Here is a 20,444-nt window from a genome sequence, read left to right as displayed (position 1 = left end):
AAACTTATCCTGAACTGTCAGGAATCATTTCAAAGTGACACAGACACATTGGATTAGCCGGTGGAGGCAGTGTAATGCACTCAAACAGAGTTTATAATCACAAAACCGCCAATGTAGCACGTAATTCATGATCATGTCTGTATAAAGTGATGTTTATTTTTGCTCTTCTTCGGCAGCTGTTTCAGTGAGTTTTGGGCGCAGAGTGATGAGACGTATACCGTTGAAATTTGTAGAGTCCCAGCTTTCATATGACATGCTGTATGTAGCATTAGCATGAAGTAGCGTAATCGCTAACGCCGATTTTTCGGACATGCGCCATTAGCGTGTTTTTTCTACGTGCTCCTTTAGTTGCTTGGTGTCGCAATTGAGTTTCGATTAGGTGAAAATGATTATCATGAGCGTTTAGCCGAGCTTCTTCCCGTTAAGTTGGTGTGCTGCATTAATATGTTGCTACATGGTTAGCATGCTCTTATAGGGTGTATAATGCAACATGCGCAGCTCGGGTTGAAGAGGTTAAAAACATCAAAGCTAAACATCATATCTAGTCAAACCGCATCATGACATCACTACAAATACAGAGCTAAATTGTGCCAGCCAGCTAAATTCAAAATGTATGACGTGCTGGTGTGCTTCCTGAACAACGGTCCGTGTGGAACAATCAGATCCCTGCGCATATAGTGCGCGTCATAGGAATTTAACGAGGCTTCGAGGCAGAGTTTTTGCCTCGAGGAATTTTTATAATCGAGTTAATCGAGTAACTCGATGAATCGTTTCAGCCCTATTATGTTTTACTTTTCATGTTGGAAAACAGTGTTAAAGTGTTTAATCATACGAGAAAAATGTGTCTCTGTAATTTCTCATGTAAAACAGTTGTACAGGTAAATAATTTGGTCATTTGTGGATAATAAGACACAGCACAGTTTAACTTGTTGGCACAATGAATGAAATTACAACATTGGCCAAGCCTGTAGGTGACTGATAAGATCTCCTCACACAGCTGTTACCATCACTGCGATCCTACGTGTCAGCAAACCTGATTAAAACATGCTGTAGACATCAGCTGTGTAACACTTAAACCAATTACAAAGTCCAAAACATTACACTTTGGTGCTTCATTTATTACAAATAATCTTTTTTTTTTTTTTTTTACATCCAGGTGGAACCCAATCCATTACACAGCTGGGTAGCTTTACCAAATTTTAGTCACTGCTGCACTTCACGCAAATGCCCAAATAAACTGTTAACCACCTGGCTGAATTACGCTCTCAGTGTAAATTCAGTCCCATGGAAGTCAACCTCCACCCAGTGTACAAAATGTATAACAGCAGAAATATGCAAAGTTAAACTAATGGATGAAAGACTCTTACACCTCATGTTGTTGTGTAAGTGTGGTGAGTTCAGCCTCTAACTGTCATTTTATCTTCCTCTCTGTTGTGTTACAGCATCTGGATTCAGGATCGTGCTGCTGGGAAACAGTGAGGACAAACAGACAAAACTTGGTAACTTCATCATCAGGGACCACGCTTTTAATAACCAAACAATTTACTGGAACCGACAATGTGTGGCAAAGTTTGGAGAGTGGAGAGGAAATCCTCTAACTGTAGTGAAAACTCCAAACATGTTCAGTCGGTCTGTGGAAGCTGTGAGAGAAGAGATGAAGAAGTGTGTAAGTCTTTGTCCTCCTGGACCAAATGTTCTCCTGCTGTTAGTGAAACCTTCTGAGTTCACAGAGAAGAACAGAGAAACTCTGAAGTTCATCCTGAGTTTGTTTGGTCAAGATGCTTTCAAACACTCGATGGTCATCATCACACATGAGGAGAAGGAAATGACTTTCTCTGTTAATGAACTCCTTAAAGACTGTGGAGGAAGACACTACAACATGTCTGAAGACCACGGGTCATTAATGCAGAAGATTGAGAAGATTGTCCATGAAAACAGAGGAGCCTTCCTCACCTGCAGTGAAGAGACCATCAGACCAAAGTCTGAAGACATCAGAGCAGCTTTAAACCTGGTTCTGTGTGGGAGGAGAGGAGCAGGGAAGACTTCAGCAGCTGAGGCCATTTTAGGTCAGACAGAGTTTCCTTCAGTCTCCAACTCATCAGAGTGTGTTCAGAGTCAGGGAGAGGTGTGTGGATGTTGGGTTTCCCTGGTGGAGCTGCCTGCCTTGTGTGGAAAACCTCAGGAGGAAGTGATGAAGGAATCACTCAGGTGTATCTCCCTCTGTGATCCTGAGGGCGTCCATGCCTTCATCCTGGTCCTACCTGTGGGTCCCCTCACTGATGAAGACAAGAGTGAGTTAAAGACCATCCAGAACACATTCAGCTCTCGAGTCAATGACTTCACCATGATTCTGTTCACTGTGGAGTCAGATCCTACAGCTCCAGCTGTTGATGACTTTGTAAAGGGAAACAGAGACATCCAGGAGCTCCTTCAGCGCTGTGGAGGAAGATCTGTTGTTCTCAACATCAACAACAAGCAGCAGATCCCAGAGCTGCTGGACACGGTGGATAAAATGAGACTGAGACTCTACAAAGACAAACTGTGCAGCTACACAACAGAAACATTTGCATTTGCTCAAATAGAAAAGATCAGACAACAAGAGGAAAACATCACCACACTGCAGGCTGAGCTGAAGGACCTGAGAACAAAAAGCATCATCAGCTGTAAGTTCTGTAATGTTTTCATATAAATAGTAGGGATGTAATGATACGAAAAATGCTGCGATGGACTGTTACGATATCTAACATCCCATCAAGGGAAACCAGTATGAATGCATTCTATCATCTCTACTTCTCATTGTATTGTTCTGTTATACTGCTCATTCTCATAAGGCCCGCCTTACTCTGCCTCTAATTGGTTGGCTTGGCTGTTGGTTTCATTCTCAATGCTCAACTTTAACACAGATGAGGTCTGTTTTGGGCAGTGTTGTACACATCACAGTTATTAATCTTTTTTAAAAAATATCGTAATACATATCATACTGAACACTATATATTATGATTATATGGTACCAAAAGTTTTAGGTACAGTTACCTCCTTCATATATAATAAGAAATTATATATTTTTTAAGTAATGTTTTGCTAAATGCCAAATCATTCACTGGACATTAAACTGTCTTTACTATCCCAACCTGTAATATTTAAGTAACTCCATGTCTTTATATTTCCCAGGTGCTGATGAAGAACAGAGCCCAGAGTGTCTCAGGATTGTTCTGATAGGGAAGACTGGCAGTGGGAAGAGCTCTTCGGGAAACACCATTCACGGAGGAAAGAAGTTTAAAGCTGAATCCATTCAAACATCAGTCACCAAATGTTGTCAGAAAGAACAGACTGTAGTAAACGGTCGTCCAGTCGTTGTGGTCGACACTCCTGGTCTGTTTGACTCAACTCTGTCTCATGAAGAGGTTAATGAGGAGATGGTGAAATGCATCAGTCTTCTGGCTCCAGGACCACATGTCTTCCTGCTGGTGATACAAATTGGCAGATTTACACCAGAAGACAAGGAGACATTAAAACTTATCAAGGAAAGCTTCGGGAAGAATGCAGAAAAGTTCATCATCATTCTGTTGACTGGAGGAGATACACTGGAATATGATAATCTGTCCATTGAAAATTACATGTATAAATGTGATGATTCCTTTAAGCAACTGATCGCTGACTGTGGAGGAAGATACCACGTGTTTAATAACCGTGATAAACAAAACCACATGCAGGTCAGTGAGCTGATCACCAAGATCGACACCATGGTGAAGACAAATGGAGGCAGCTGCTACACTAATGAGATGCTGCAAGAGGCAGAGGCAGCGATACAGAAAGAGATGGAGAGAATCCTGAAGGAGAAGGAAGATGAGATGAGGAGAGAGAGGGAGGAGCTAAAAAGAAAACATGAAGGAGAGATGGAAGAGATGAAAAGAAGAATGGAAGAACAGAAAGTAAAAACAGAAAAGGAGAGAAAACTGAGAGAAAAACAACTTAAAGAAAAGGAAGAAAACATCAAGAGAGAACGTGAGGAGAGAAAGAAAGAACAGGAAATGAGAGAAGAAGAAGACAGGAAGAGAAAACAAGAGGAAGAAATTAAACGACAAGAGTGGAAACAAAAAGTCAAAACTTTGGAGCAAAAAATCAGATCAGAGTCAAAATCAAAGGAAAACATTGACAGAAAGCTGAAGGAGAGCAGAGAAGAGATGAGGAGAGAACGAGAGAAGGAGGAGAAAAAACAAAAGGAATGGTGGAAAAAACGACTTCAAGAAGATGAACAGAGACGACAGGAGGAAGAAACAAGACTCAGAAAACTGCAAGAAGAATACAAACAAGAAAGAGAAAATGATGAAAAGAAAAGAAAAGAAGAGGATCGAATGAGAAGAGAACAAGAGGAGAAAGAGAGAAAAAAAGTCGAAGAGAACTTTAACAAAAGAATGGAGGATCTGAAGAAGACGTATGAAGAAGAAGCCAGAAAGAAAGCTGAAGAGTTCAATGAGTTCAGTGAGAGGAAGACTAAAGAACTTGCACATCTGCAGGATGAGTACAATAGCTTGAACAAACTCTCAACACACAAAGAAAAAAGTCTGAAGCAAATTATGTCTGAACTACAGCAGAAACACAAAGAAGAGATGGCTAACTTGATACTGCTGCTTTTGACCCCAGAGAAAGAATATAAGACAGAAATGAATGACTTACAGGAAGCGCACAAAAAAGAGCTGGATAACCTTCAAAAACATCTCTCAGCCCAAAGCAAAAGAAAGGAGAAGGAAGAAATTGACACATTAAAAAAGAAACATGATCAAGAAATGAAAGCTTTGGACAAGAAACTTTTGAGCAAAGACAAAGAAGATCAGAGCTCAGAAAGAGGTGCTTTGTCTGAAAAACACGACAAAGAAATGAAGGAAACACAAGAACGTCTGACTGAGCAGAAGCAGAAGCAGGATGAACAATTTGATGAGTTACAGAAAAAGTATAAAGAAGACATGACTAAATTCAACCAGGAAGTTTTAGCTGGAATGGATGACTTAAAGAACGAGGAGAAAAGCAACAAAGACATTTATGACCTGAAAGATAAACTTCTCCCAGAGCGCTCATGGTATTCATGTCCAATTCAATGAGATACTGTCTTCTTTTTGCTCAGTGTCCAAACTGCTGCACAGTTTTAACTGCAGTCCTATTTGTGATGGATATTTACATGGTTTGATTCTCTGTTTTACAGCACATTTGAGTCATTTAAACATTAGATCAGTACTTTACAACCACCTTTTATCTTTGTGCTTATAAATTGTTATTTCATTTTATCATTTTTACCTTTTGGCATTTTATCACAGCGGATGACACGCCCACCATTTGTGGGCCATACAGCGGTTTATTCCATAACCCACAAGTTAAAATTAGCTTTCCATCCAGAGTTGTATGACTTACAAGATCAAGCCCTAATCATGTATTATATTCACGGTTTATTGTTCTCTATATGGTATGTCAAATGGGCTGATGACCGTTTTTGCCACAAGATTTTATCAGGTTTGATGTACTGACTCCTCTGACCACCTGGTGACTTTGACAGCCAAGTATATTTCTGGCCACTGTGTTTTATTAAGATACGTCTGCAGACGGAATGCAGCAGAATTCTCAACATATATCGTACAAACCTGATGGAGTTGGGTCACTTTACTATGTGTGATTGTATATAGATGAGAATGTAATCGTGTGTCATACTTGATTGTAAGTAGGGCTGGGCGATATGGCTGAAAAATGTATCACAATATAAGTGTTTCATATCAGTCAATATCGATAATTATTGATTTTTTTTTACCCATTTGAAATCAGAAAAATTTGTAGAATAACCCTTTAAATGGTGACTACAGGTGAGATTTAAAAAAAAAAAAAAAAAAAAAAAATTTAAGATTTCAGAATCAGAATCTAAGACATGGGACAAAATAGTGTAGAAGCTGAAATTGCTGCTTGACAATATGTTAATGGGATAGTTGGTGTTTTTTGAAGTGTAGTCATATAAAGTACATATCTATAGTCGATCTGTTTCCTACCGTAATCAGCGATCAGCGCAGCCTCAGTTTGGAGCAGCAGAGAGCCGCTCCAGCCCAGACACTCAGCTTTGTACTGCAGTGAACGGGTCCAGAGAAAAAGAGAAATTAACCACCTAAAACAAGGCTCACGTAAAAAAATCTATATTATTGCAAGTGTACATTGTATAGAGAAAAATCACCCCGCTTTACATTGCTGTCAGACCGCCCTTTGTTTTGGCACTACATTTTCTCAACCATAGAACCTCCGTATACTAAGGTTCTACGGTCTGTGTCTGTGTCTGAAGTTAAGTTTTGTTTTGATCGAAAGTAAACAGAGTTGCTGCATAAACCTGTCGTCCAGCAACTGGGCCTCACACTGTATTTCGCCCCTCGCAGATCACCTGTTTCTAACGGAGTTTAGTGAAATTATCGAACATTCTATCAAACGTATTTTCTATTCATATTGATCACGTGTCTATCGCAATAGATATTGTTATTGTTTTATCGCCCAGCCCTAATTGTAAGGCTTTATAAGAATATTTCCTAGCTGATATGTTTGTATATTCAGTGCTGATGATCAGGACATATCCTGAGTCCATAATGGTGAAATTGTATCTGCCATCTTGAGTTGTTTCTTTTTTTCTGTCCATTTTCTGAAATGCTGTAAAAGTTGCTTTTGATTTTACTCTTTATCAGCTGCATAACTGGAAATGTATGCAAGTCTCAGTCTTTGTCTCAGCTCAGCTAAAAGCGGCAAAAAAACATTATATTTAGTGCATGATCGCAAATCATTCTAATACTGTAAACTGTAAACAGAAGCATATTAAGTAGAAAGGCACCATAATAAAGACACAGAACAGATTGAAGCCGTCTATCTCTTGATTACTTTGAGACTCCTTCTCCCTTTCTTCTATATATGCACGATAATAAACTATGATAGAATATTCTGGAGTCAATTATAAGGATAAATGCATAGTCATACATACTTATACTGGGCACTCTTATTAACTTTTCACTTTTTTATAAATTTATTCCAGCTCCAAAATAAAAGTTTATCTGTAAATCTGTTCTAACTGGGATGATCATGGAAGCTGACCTGGCAGCTGATCTCACCTGACAGCTGGAGCTAACCTCTAAAAACTTAGTCTGGTGACAACAACAGCAGAGACAGGTTAACTCAAAGTGGGTATGTCCTCTGTTCTTAACCATGTGTGACATCATCACCACAGTCATGGCCCCAGTCTGTCAGGATTGGAAATAGAACTTCAGCTAGGGATGTAACGGTTACCGGTGTCACGATAAACCATGGTAAATTCCCGACGGTGAAGGTTACCGTTAAAGTTTTAATTACCATGGTAACCGCCGTGGTCGGTAACTACGGTGTGGAAAACTCACGGCGCATGCGCAGCGTGCAATGTGCGCTTGTTATGTAGTGAAGAAGACATGGCGGAGGGAGGACGTGATAATAGCAGTCCTCACAGCATTTTTCCGCCTTTAAAGAGAACCAAATGTGCAGTCTGGTTATTATAAGAATGCTCAGGGACAGCTGGTCGAGGATGGCAGCCCTGTCTGCAGGAGCTGCGAGAACAAAGTTGTTGCGAGGGGCAGCAACGGATCCAATTTACTTACTTTCACATTACGACCATCACCCGCAACTGTTCAGCGAATGCAAGGTAAGCTAACCTTAAGCTCGGATGATGTATGTGCATGTCGAGTTTTCTCTGACTAATTTGCTGTTGTCACTAATGTAAACTGACCAGACAGTGGTATAACTGAACTAAGTTGATCCGTGATTTAGCACGTTATCTGAACCGCTTATTAACTGTAGATTTCACTTTTTAAAGTCGACCTAATAATTCCCCAAATACTGATGCAGAGCTGCAGTGAGGAGGAATTGACACAAACACGTACTGGGTGGACTGAGTTAGTGAACACAAACTGACTGAGAGGACTGAATTTCATCTCAGCTCCGTTCACCTGAGCAGCGTCTACCTGTGGCTCAGCAGACATCTGACCAATCAGATTGACCGAGTCCACTGTCAACAGACGAGCAGGCAGACAGAGAGACAGACAGCCAATATATAAGTAATATCAGAAATATATAATACTTGTGGATTATTTGTAGAATAGACTGTATATAAAGAATAAAATGAGTATAACAAGTGTCTAGATAGAGATAAGAGCCAAAATAGAGTATTTATAATTAATTTAACAACAATAATCCTTTTTGTTTTGATCTAAAAAAATTATCCAACCTGTTCCTCACAAATGTGATGTGATCTAAATTGTGAGTTTTGTGATCTGTTGGTTGCACCCTTAGTATTAAGCAGGGGCGGTTCTAGGGGGGGCCAACAGGGGCCAGTGCCCCCGTAACTCTGAGTCTGGACCCCCCTGTGGCCCCCCTGACAGGGAGTCTGCATTAATAACACAATGACAGATTTCTTGCAATGATTTTGTTCTGAAGGGAAGAAATAAAGTGTCTCAGCAGTTTACTACCCAATTAAAATTGCTGAAATTGTAAACACTGTTTTGTCTGAATGAGGGATTTATCCTTTTTTCCGGGTTGTATGTGCCCCCTAACAAAAAAGCCGGCCCCCCTATTAAAACTGGTCTAGAACCGCCACTGGTATTAAGTAACAGTGACAGTAATAATTAATAATGACATTTTCATTCATTTTTTTCACAGAGAGGGTCTGCTGGCTAATAGAGTGCTGCTGCCACTACATCTCATTCAATTTCAATTCAATTCAATTGGCTTTATTGGCATGAGGTAACACCGTACACATTGCCAAAGCAAGCGTTTGGAATTCAAAATAATAATAACAATAAAGGAGAACAATATTTACAATAAATTAGTTATACTGTATGTATAATATGTAAAACTTATGATTGACTCAATCACAGTCATAGTCACATCAGGACTGTAATAACAAAAATAAGAAAACAACAAACAAAAAGATGATTGTGACTTCCTGTCTCTCAGTCTATGGCAGGCACAAAGACTTTGGAAGTCTGTGTGTGTGTGCGCGCGTTGATAAGAGAAATAAGTAAATAAATAAATGAATAAGTAAGAGTGAAACAATTAAAAACAAATAAAAAGAAGTAAATTCTGAGTAGTTTCTCAGGTTCCACTGGCTGTCCTCAGGTCGTGACATGAGATGATGAATTTGGCTGCAATGTTCTCACATTTGGGCATTTCGCCAAGTAAATATGGGAGTTTCTCCATGTTTGTTGTGTGTTCAAATTCAGGGTGTATTTGTATTATTTTGGGAAAATGTTCATTTCTCAGAGACTGACTCGACCTGTTGTCGGTCACAGTGGGAGCAGAGTCTCTCCTCCTCTGGTAGCAGCTCTGTCTGTGCCGACCCTTCTCTACAGCCAGGCTGTGTTTCTCTGTAACACAGACATTTAGGACACGTTTCAAAAACAGGCTGCCTCATCACAAAAAGCCAATGACCTATTTTGCACAGTTTTGATACATTCTTTTATAATTATTTAATGTTTATTTTGCAGTGTTTTGTTAAGGTTTTGGATTTGGAAAATTTTAATATATAATAAATATATTCAAATATAAATCTTGATGAAATTATTTCAATTTATCAGTGTTTTTTCAACATTTTTCAACATTTTAAAAAATACTGTGGTATACCGATAACCGTGATAATTTTGGTCACTATTACCGCGGTGTGAAATTTTCATACTGTTACATCCCTAACTTCAGCCAGCATTATCACAAACATTGGCTCTCAACAGGGATGCGTCCTGTGATAGGATGCATGACTGGTGGGGATGAAGCCTACAGGAGGGAGGTGGCCCGTGTGGTGTCATGGTATGTGGACAATAACCTCACCCTCAACATGGACAAGACGAAGGAGATGATAGTGGACATGAGGAAAAAGAGGAGACCTCATCTGCCACAGCTGGTAAAGAGGCCCAACAGCAGCTGAATGTTCTGAGGAGGCTGAGGAAGTTTGGCATGTCGCCTGAGATCCTCAGCAACTTCTACAGCTGCATTGTTGAGAGCATCTTGACCGGCTGTATCACCATCCGGCACTTCTGCTTTGGACTGCAGACGACTGCAGAGTGTGTTAAAGAGTGCTGAGAAGATCACCAGGACTCCACTGGCTTCTCTGCATAATAATTGCACTCTCAGATTTGCACTGTTTTATTATCATCATTATTATTGTTGCTTTTTCGTATTTATCACATGTGCCTTTGCTGTGGACAGCAAAGGAAGAATTTCATTGCACAGAGAAACATGTTTCTCATTAAACACGTATTTTCATTGTGTCACTAAATCTCTTCATGTGCTCCTTGGTAATAAAGTTTGTGTCAAGCCCTGAAATAACTTCTCTGCTTTGAATACAATCCTACATTATCATATATAGTTGTAATCAATATATAGTATTCTTAATGACTACACGAACACACGAACAAGAAAGAGAAAAAGAAAAGAAGAGGATCGAATGAGAAGAGAACAAGAGGAGAAAGAGAGAATAGACATGGAGAAGTATAAGCAGAAAATGGAGAATCTGAAGAAGACATATAAAGAAGTCAGAGAGAAAGCTGAAGAGTTCAGAGAGTTCAAACAGAAATACAACAAGAAGCTTGAAGATCAGAAGAAAGAACACGAAGAGCAAATGAAAGAAAAAGATGAACAATACGACCTCTTAAAGGCTCTTAAAAACCACAATGAAGGAGAAACAAAGAAAAAACATCTCAGTCAAGTTTCTGACTTGGTTAAATGTGTGACCAGAAAGAGAGCAAATCTGAAACGAATTGAAAACTTACTGAAAAATCACCAGAAGAAATAAACGGGAAGGAATATGCACTGAAAAAAGTCTTGCTTTGAATTTACTTAATTTTTATATGTCAAGTGGTTGCATGAAATAAAATCATCTAAATTCAGATATATCATTTGAATTTTGTTTATATAAATGTATTTAGTATATTAAAAATGTTACGTTGATTGTACTAAACTATTTTGAATAGAGTTTACTCATACTTTGTTAGAATTCCTAATAATTATTGTCTTCAATTTACCAAACTGAATTATGTTAATTCAGATATACTTGCTTATTTAAGTTCTACATAATACAATTACGTTTAATTTAACATTTGAAGCCATTTTAGCTGGGCTAAATACATTTAATAAACAGACAAAGCAAACTAAATATTTTCACTTTATTTTATTTCCTTGAATTGTAGCACCAAATACTGAAAAGGTGAAATGGCAGTTCTGAAGTTCAAAACATGATTAAACAATTGTACCAGCCCACCCACAGCTGGAAGATGGTAAATACTCAAAAACAAATAGCACTGAAGTTTTTCTTCATTCTTGAAGATCCATTTCACATAAATGTTCTCTTTTGTGCCCCAAACAATGCAGATTAAACACAAAACAAATTTCCAGAGCTCTCAGGTTCAGAAAAAAGAAAAAAAACACATCAGTCAGGCCGACGTCAGTCTCATAGGCTGTAAAATTGGGATCCGCCACCCAGAAATTAATATAAAAGATCAAGTCAAAGCCTTAGATTACTGCACACAGACAGGTTACATTGCAGGGGAGCCAGGAAAGAGCAGACAATAAAAAAAATCTAAAAATCAAACAGTCTTCAGTGTTTCAGTTTCAGCTTAAGTGCTGATCAGCATTTTCCTCAGTGCCATAGCTCTAACAGGTTCTGCAGAAAACAGGCTATGCTAACAACGAAAAAAAAGCACAAAAAAAAAACAAAACACCCTACTGTACAGCCACAGTCTTGTTTTTTAGTCCAAGGACTCTGGGGGAAAGCTTTTCACCATCCATTCTGAAGAGCACTTTCTGAATATATTCATAATAGTATCTCAGCTCTTTGGGGTAAGCCAAGTTCAGCGCATAGATGACTCCCAGCATCATTGCACAAGCTCGGGCTATAGATCCGATATTGTCCAGAATGACGACTCCCTCAACAAAAATGCCAATATCATCATAATGTCCAGCTTCTTCACCCTCCTTGTTGATGACAAAGATGCCCATGGAGTGTGTCTGTATGTCTCTGTGGATATCATCTCCTTGGATGTCCTGTATGTTTTAAGAAAAATTTTAAAAGAAAATTTAAAAAAACTTTTTTATACACCATTTAATTTTAATGACACACTTTACATGAACTTTTCTGCATTTCCAGCATTCCTTGCAATTAATTATTTTAGGCAAATACATTATTATAGTTTTTTTAATAAATCTTTTCAACCTTATGGTCTTTATAAAAAAAAAGAAATATGTAAAATATATTTTTTTAAACTGATACTTCACAAAAATGGTCATCGGTAATGTAGCAGTGCTGCTCTGGTTATGTTTTCAAATCAGGTTTGAGGTCACATAAAGGACATTTTATGCACCTTGTATTATCTAGTGTAGGAGTGACATTAGGAGCTAAAAACATTTTCTGTAATACAAGACAGCAATGTGACCTGTTACAATGGCTTACCATATACTCCCGAATGAGATTTCCATCATCCTCACCAAGATAGATGCAAAGTGCCTTGAGGACTGCTGCCCTTTTAAGGTTTAAAAAAAAAAAGGGACAAACAATATATTTACATTTTTCTACCAGCAGTCATTGTGGTGAACATTTTTGTAAAAAGGAGATTTCAGCATTTATTAAATGCACTTACCAAAACAATGTGGTCGGAAAGAGTTGGGTTCACATCATGCCAACGTCAAGGAGACCTACAAAATAGCAGGAAAACCTGCGAAATGAGCAGTAATGAAAACAAAATTGGTAAGCTTGGTAAGGGACAACAAAATTATTTGACAGATAATAAGTAACTTGTGTCAACAGGCAGCACAGGTAAGCCTACGATTCAAAGCTGATCACACGGATCACATCAGAGGCTGTCCACATGGAAACGCTCTTTTGTGTAAACGCACATTTTTTGCATAGTTTGGGCCGATCGTCCATACGAGGAAGCTACATACACAAGGAGCTACATACTGGTTTGTTGACATACGTGTCTTCCGGTAGCTAGACCAAACTAGTCGATCCGTCGAGCGTGTGCTTACTCCCTCACTGGCGGAGACGGAAACATAGTCTAGCATTTTCGTGTTTCTGTTCATAATGTACATGTCCATGTTACAGCCTGTCATGAGCCATGAGCCTTACAATAGCCTGTTAAGCCTGTTAAACGCACGCTCGATGGATTGACTAGTTTGGTCTAGCTACCGGAACACACGGACTTCAACAAACCGATATGTAGCTCCTTGCACAAACACACTGTTTTAACTACGTTTTTATTCATTTTGAGTCATACACGCTACAGTGCTGTGTTGTAAGGTGTCTGCTGATGTTGCATAACTTTTGGTGTGAGATGTGGAGCATATTAAGATGCTTAAAACACTGTAAAGTTCTGACCCCTTGCTGTTAGCTGTCAATGCTAAATCTCCGTTCACGGAGCCTTGTAATGGTTGGACCCAATGTGTTCGCTAATTTAATCTAACAAAAACACAACAATGGTGATAGCTAACTAATAAAATATTTGAGAGAGTGTTAACAGAACAATCTTTTAGTATACATATAAACCACACATGGTTATTACTTACTTACCGTAATTGCTGAGCCTGCTGGATAACAGTCACTGCCCACCTTTTTAACAGCTCCTGTTCCGGACTTGAATTTCCCATTCATTCGCTCCATTGAGGATTCATGAAATTCATATATAAAGAGGTTTAAGCCTGGAACCAAGCCAATAAACTATGCAATTAATCGAGACCATTAAACATTTAATTCGGAGCAACAAAAAAAAAAAAAAAATGGAAAACGGAAAAAAAAAGCAAAGGTACAAGACGGTGTACATAATTATCTTAAGGGAACTACTCATCCCACAAACCATTGCGAATGTAACAGCGACATGTCTGATTGGTGGATCTCGCAGTTACCATGGAAATATATGTTTACCAAATCCGTGAATTTCATGTTCGCATGTTTGCTGGTTACTGCTACCACCGAACTCTACCATAGCTTACCACAGAGCTACCATGATTTCATTTTCTGACCTACTGCGTTTTTTTAGAGAAGGAGACCGAAAAAGACAAAGGGAAAGAAGTGGCGGAATTTCATTTTGCTCCAGCGCAGTCTGCACATGCGCAGTACCTGCTAATTAAATTGCTCATATTTTTTTCTATTAACTTTTAACCGAGTAAATTACGATTGATTTAAAAAGTGAGAATACATGTAACTCTTAATTAAAAAATATATGAATGATTCCATAACACATTAAAATCAATGAAAAAAGCTACATTAAAACATGCAAGATATACTAATGGCCAGAATCAGTTTTTTCAGTGTGAAGAGGAAAAGAAAGAACTGCAGGAACAACATGAAAAACAAATGAATGACTTGATACATAAACTTCTGAGAGAAGAGAACTCGTGGTGGAGTCAGATTAAGACATGGTTTGGTTTCAATTAGTGAAACTAACTCAGCTGACAACTGGTGTTGTCAAACAAAACCTCAGGAGGAGCAGTGGGTTGTACTGTCATGTAGAACATGGACAAAGGTGCAGTTGGTAACTTGAAGGAGAGAGAGGACTTAGCATTACATTTGAACATGAACAACTTTCAGATCCCTCCCCCTCCCCTGCTCTCCTGCCCTGCTTCCAAAGTCCCTCCCCAAGAGGAGGCTGCCGTGCACGTGACTGAAGAGCCCAGATAAACAACATGGCGCATGAATCGGTAATAACATGAGCTACACTCCATACAGCTAGATATAAACGCTTTACAGTGACTTTCACATGGCTATACCTTACCTAGAAACTTGTTCCTCAATTCATTACATGTTTATTTTGCAATAAAGTCTAATTTTGTGATAAAAATAACGTTCGGAAAGTGTAGTACCAGTAAATTAGCGGCTTATTTACATTTGTTGCTTTGCAAAATGTGTGACATTTTTATTTATTGATATGGTTAGAGTGTTGAGACTGAGACACTGGGCTCAGATGAAGATTACATCCCAGACGCTACTTCTACGAGCACGGGTAGACGAGGGAGCCGTAGACGAGGTGGATCAGGCCGGGACCGGGGACGCCGGGGCAGAGGGCGTCGCGTGGGACCAACACCCGATGACCTCCGTACGGATAACACTGCTCAAGTAGGACATTTGAGATTGCAGAGGATTGCATCTGAACGTGTAAGTAGTCTCAGTAGTAATAGTCTGTTTCTAAACACAAACAATTATCATTGTATCTCAGGTAATAGTTGTTTTACTATTATATACCTTATCTTGTAATTACAAGGAGCAAATTCAACGCTTGGATGTCCATCAGGCACGCCACATATCGAGCAAACTTTGACAGGGGACCCCAGCCTCATCTGTGATGTCCTGAGACACTCAGCCCCGGCTGCTCCAACAGCACCTCCTGTCCAACTCCAGCCAAGAGATGCAGGGAAATACCCACAGTTGTGGAGAAGAAATGCTGCAACCAACAGCCTGATGTGCATTTGCATTTTTGAGTGTTGTGCAACACTGTACAGATTTTTCTTTTTTCATATTGTTCAAAATGTAGAAATAAAAATATTTGTGATTTCATTATTTATCTAATAAAGTTTATTTCTAGAGGGATTTGTTTCGAATTGCATAAATGTAAAAACAAACATAGCACTTTACCTTATTTTATTGAAATACCCTTCGGACTTGTTTAAAAAACTAACCTTCAGTATAAAAAATTGGAATCACTGTGTCTGGGTCTAGACATGCATGTCTCAAAAGCAAATATGCTTATCAAAAACAAGTAATAACTCTATAAATATTGTCAATCTTTATTTTTCAAAGTAATATAACAATGTAGGTTGTATGCAGAGTAACAATGCACAGTTAGTTGTCAGTCAAGGTTAACATAAACTTTTATTTTTGCTGGAAGATTCTTTATTCTTCAAAGTGCAACAGCATCCCTCTATGTCTGTGGCAATCTCTGACCTGTGGAAAGAGAATAAAGAATTGGATGTAATATATACACACATTTAGGAGGAGTCAGGGTCCTATAGTTACATGGGTTTTATTTCGACAAAGTTATTACATCGAAAATTTCAAACAGTCAAAATGATGCCTTGGTTGTTCTAGTGTGAAATTTTGAGTTTGGCCTTGCCAGATGAGGCCTGACTTCTTTTTAAATACATTATTGTGCCTTTTATAGTTTTCAGTAACCATCAGGGAGGCAGTATCTACCTGTGACACCTTGAACACAACTGGCCACAGTCTGAATAATAACAGCTAACTAGTATCCTGATTATGATCGTGTTTTTGGAGTATTCTGGTTATGTTTTGCACATATAAACATGTTATCTCAGTTTTGAGAAACCAGGATACTGTTGCATGTAAAAACCTTATCCAGGTTTCTGGACATTCTTTGTTGGTACAGAACACAGTGGCTGAGATGGTGAGAAATTAAGATAGACTTAATAACATTTATTATGCTTATAACATACTCTACGGAGCCGTCAGGTCTTCTCTTGGCTGGTCTGTGGACATGGTGGTTGTAGTTCAGGCCAGCCAGTAAGATTCGTGCTTCATAGACTGGAGGGCTGACACTGAAACGCTTGCTGGTATACATCAGGATGTAGTTGACCTACAAATTCAGTTGGAAATATCAGATTATAATAATATTAATTATTTCTTTCTGAACTGAACTCTACGTGTACATGTACAAATAAAAACACTGAATAATCTTTGAAAAGCGACACAAAAGGGAAATTAAACTGCATAATCATACCTGAAATGCAAGAACTTGTGAACCTCCTTCAGCCAGCGTTCACTGGGAATGATTTCAGACTAAACTTCATGGGCAGCAGACATCTTCCCTATCCACTCCTTCTCTCTGTCTTCCTCCAAGGGACCATGTTGACAGGCATCGAGGGACCACTCATGCTCTCCTGTGACATGGTGCAGAAGGCCAATCCACATGTCCTAAAGCAGAACAACAACAGGAACATAAGAGTTTGAAACTTAGAAATGCAGGCTAGTCTATTTATCTGAGTTGGCTTTACTTTTACTCCTAGTTAAGCTGTGAGAGCACAGAAACGTTCCACATAATATGAGGACATAAACAAAACCGATAAGACTGCCAAGTCACTTCATAGAGATATTTTCTGCTACTTTCTAATAAAACAACGCCAACCAGTAACGATAGCATTAGTATCGGAAACAAGCTAACGTTAGCATTAGCATCGGAAAGCATAGGAAACGTAAGCCGGACTGCAACATCACAGTAACATCACATGCACAAAGTTACGGTAACAATAACAATTAGCTTTTTAGCCCCACCGAAAATCAAATCAAACATTATGTAAATCAAGCAGGGGTACCTGTCGAGCAGAAAAGTCGCCAGCTCTGCGTCGGTTTGGAATCCTTCCAGATCACGGAGCTCCCTCCACCTCTGTAAAGCCACTCTGATGTTTACTCTGGTTTTATCCCGGGCTCTGTCTAATTCTGTCTTTTGTGCTTTTCTTTCTTCTGGCTTCCTCTTTTTACTAGTGTATGCTGTTGTTAGTTCGGAGGTATCGGTAGTTCTTTCCTTGCTGATGGTGGACAGTCCTTCAAACACCATCCTGGCTCTGATTGGTTCTTGTTGCTCGATTGCTGGCAATTTGCATTAGGAGCAGTAGGCGGGACTTAATGAGCCTGTTTTTCTTTTTCCAGATTACTAGTTTCATGTAATGCTGCCTTTTACATAGTGACAGTTTTACCAAATATGACAAAGTCACTTTTATAAGAGTTACCAACTGCACTTTTAAGTGTACAACATTAAACTGGAGGTAACCATAGCAACAGTAATTGTTTCCAGAAACATGTATTTACATTTACATACATGTATGAAGTGTCTCACAGGGCTGAAGTTACAGCTCACACAAGACAGAAGACAAGTGAGAGAAGGAAACTGTGTCAGTATGAATCTCTGACATCAGTCATTAAGTAGTTCTGGTTCAAAATGATCAGAGAGGAACAGTTAACTAAAGTTAAACTACTGTTTGTTTGTGTGTTTTATGAGCCACCCAGTGGACGGCTGATGTCACTGCACTGCTGTGTAAAAAAAATTCTTTGGTTTCTTTGTCATGATAAAAGATGAACAAAGTGTTTCCTGTAGTTCAGTGTGACTGCTTTGTTTCTACCTGCAGGAGACACTGAGGGAGGAAGTGGGTTCAGTCTGACACACGTCTTTATTCACCTCTCTAGTTATTTATGTACTTTCTTCATCTTTAGATAAAACTGTTACTGAGATACTCTTAAAGTTTTCGAAGTATCCAAAGAGTACTACAGTTTACTACACATGTACAAATATAACAACTTTAGCAAACACATCAAATCTGAATCAACCTCAGTAATAGATTACTTCAGGACTCAGTTTTAGTCATTTCCACAAATTGAATGTGTCTCATGATGTCCTAACAGTTAAAAACTTAAACACTCATGTAAACCCCCTGATATTTGTTCATTACATCGAGTGAATCTCTTTGTTTTAAATATTTACATGTTATGCATGTAAGTGTGTAGAGAGAAGTGTGGAAATTATATTATTACTGAATCATCACGTGATCACAAAGAACAATTCTATAGTAATTTTACTACAAATAACAAAATGTTAAACTAAGCGTCTCTTCCCATGGCGGGTGTTTGTTCTGTCACTACCAGCTCACCTCCTCTCTCCGTCATCAGTGAGCATCCTCCGGGCTGAAGTGAGTCCCACTCCGCCTCAGTCTGCAGGTTCCATCCGTCTGTCCGTCCTCCTGGAGACACAAACACAATCTGTTAACAACATCTGCTAACGTTCCACTACCAACGGCCATTTAACGGTCACTGACAGCAGACTGACTACACATTTCAACAGCTGAAATAAATCACACAGAAGAAGATATTATCTCCTCCACAACTTCTGTGCTACCAAGATCCAACACAAATATTAAAATAATGACAAAATAATGAAGTAACTGGAGTGTTTGCTGGTTAACTGCTGATGTCTGGGTTAGCTAGCTTAAATATAACGAGTCATTGAACATCAAGCTAGGAACCTAAATGAATCCTCACATCTGCAGCAGGCTCTACAACTAAATACACACGACTAATACAGTCACAGAATAATTAACAACAGTCATTAGAAGCCCTGTGAACACAACAGAATAAAGAAAAAAACGTTTCTACGTACCAAATGAAGATATTGACGGACTTTGACGGAGTTTGTTACAGACCGACATGTTCCGTCTGACTGCTCATGAACTTTGGGGTTCACCACTCAAGTCTGCAGGGGCTCCACAAGATGGCGCCCGTCCCAAAGAAACGGACCCTGATCAGAACAAACTGAGAGAAGATCAATGAGTCCGCCTTCAGTTCATTACAGCACAATTAACAGTTTATAGCATTATGGTCAAATATAGCAGCGACTCATAAAACATCACATTAACAGTGGTGATGGTAAACACTTTTTAATCTGCTACATATTTAATATTTTATTGAATTTGGAAACGTATCACATGAATTGAAAATACAGACATGTTATCCTATTAAAGGGTAACTGCACCAGTTTTACACATTGAAGTGTGTTAACCGGTGTTGGGGAGGAAAAAGGTATAAAGTCCTTTGTGGCTCCAGAGGAAGCTGCATAATCTGATAAACTGCTACACTGCATTGTGGGTAATAATGGCGGCAGGTTTTGAAAAGTAAGAAGAACGTGTGGAATAATGAAGGTGATATCTCTGAATATGCTCGGTCAGTTTGGATCATTTGTTTTAAAACTATCCATAATGTGTCCAGCAGTGTTGTAGGACTGCAGTGCAAAACCTGGTGCCTACATTACCCACAATGCAAAGTAGCCACTGATAAATCTGGCCTGCTTCGACTTCAATCAGAGTAGCAGCAAACTTAGTAGACTGCTTCACGAACCCCAAATGTCTCTGTATCACATTGTTCTAAAAATCTAAATACTGATTTATTGATCTCCATGAGGAAATTAAGTATCTGTATTTAACCCATCTTAACACATACACACAGCCATGAACAGGCGAGGCCTGAGTATACTGTGCAGAATCTTACATCCTATCTCGACTATGACAGCCCTCCAGTTAACAGCTGACATTTTGCCAGACGTCTGTGTCATCCAGTCAGGGATTTGAACCTGCAATGGCCACAGATTTGGATGTTTATACCAGCAGCAGAGAGTGTAGGCTTTGTTCTGAGATAGAAGTTTTCAACATTAAGGAAATGGAATGAACTGAACGTACGTCAAGTAAGAATGTAGTGGCGAGTTGTACATGTACCAGGCTTCATAGATCCTGGTGTATAATTCAGGATCTGTTAAACATTAGCTGTCTACCTGTTCTGCGCCCCGCCCACTCAGATCTCAGGTGAGTCGCCCTTCAGTGTGACGTTTGAGATTTCACCGATGTGCCTGGTAACAAAGAGGATCTCAGCTGGT

At 39.1% G+C, this 20,444-nt stretch overlaps 2 protein-coding genes across 3 annotated transcripts in view; both read left to right on the top strand.

Moving 5' to 3' along the window:
• LOC115581330 (centromere-associated protein E-like) overlaps positions 1-5,892 on the top strand; it is a 19,377-nt gene extending 13,485 nt beyond the window's left edge. Inside the window, exons 6-7 of the mRNA XM_030416335.1 lie at positions 1,443-2,663; positions 3,172-5,892. Coding sequence (XP_030272195.1) covers positions 1,443-2,663; positions 3,172-5,099 — 3,149 coding nt within the window. The 3' untranslated portion in view covers positions 5,100-5,892. The remainder of the gene's footprint in view (positions 1-1,442; positions 2,664-3,171) is intronic.
• LOC115581340 (golgin subfamily A member 6-like protein 22) overlaps positions 1-20,444 on the top strand; it is a 132,311-nt gene that overhangs the window by 95,846 nt on the left and 16,021 nt on the right. The window contains exon 1 of one of the 2 annotated variants that reach the window (XM_030416358.1): positions 20,388-20,442. The exons of the other annotated variant lie outside the window; for it this stretch is intronic. The gene's annotated coding sequence lies outside the window, so the exon portion shown is untranslated. Of the gene's footprint in view, positions 1-20,387; positions 20,443-20,444 lie in introns of those variants that run through there. 2 annotated transcript variants of the gene reach the window in all.

This window comes from Sparus aurata, chromosome 5, assembly GCF_900880675.1.
Source record: "Sparus aurata chromosome 5, fSpaAur1.1, whole genome shotgun sequence".
NCBI lineage: Eukaryota > Metazoa > Chordata > Actinopteri > Spariformes > Sparidae > Sparus > Sparus aurata.
Note: the sequence above shows the minus strand (reverse complement) of the source record. Positions and strands in the feature narration are given on the sequence as shown.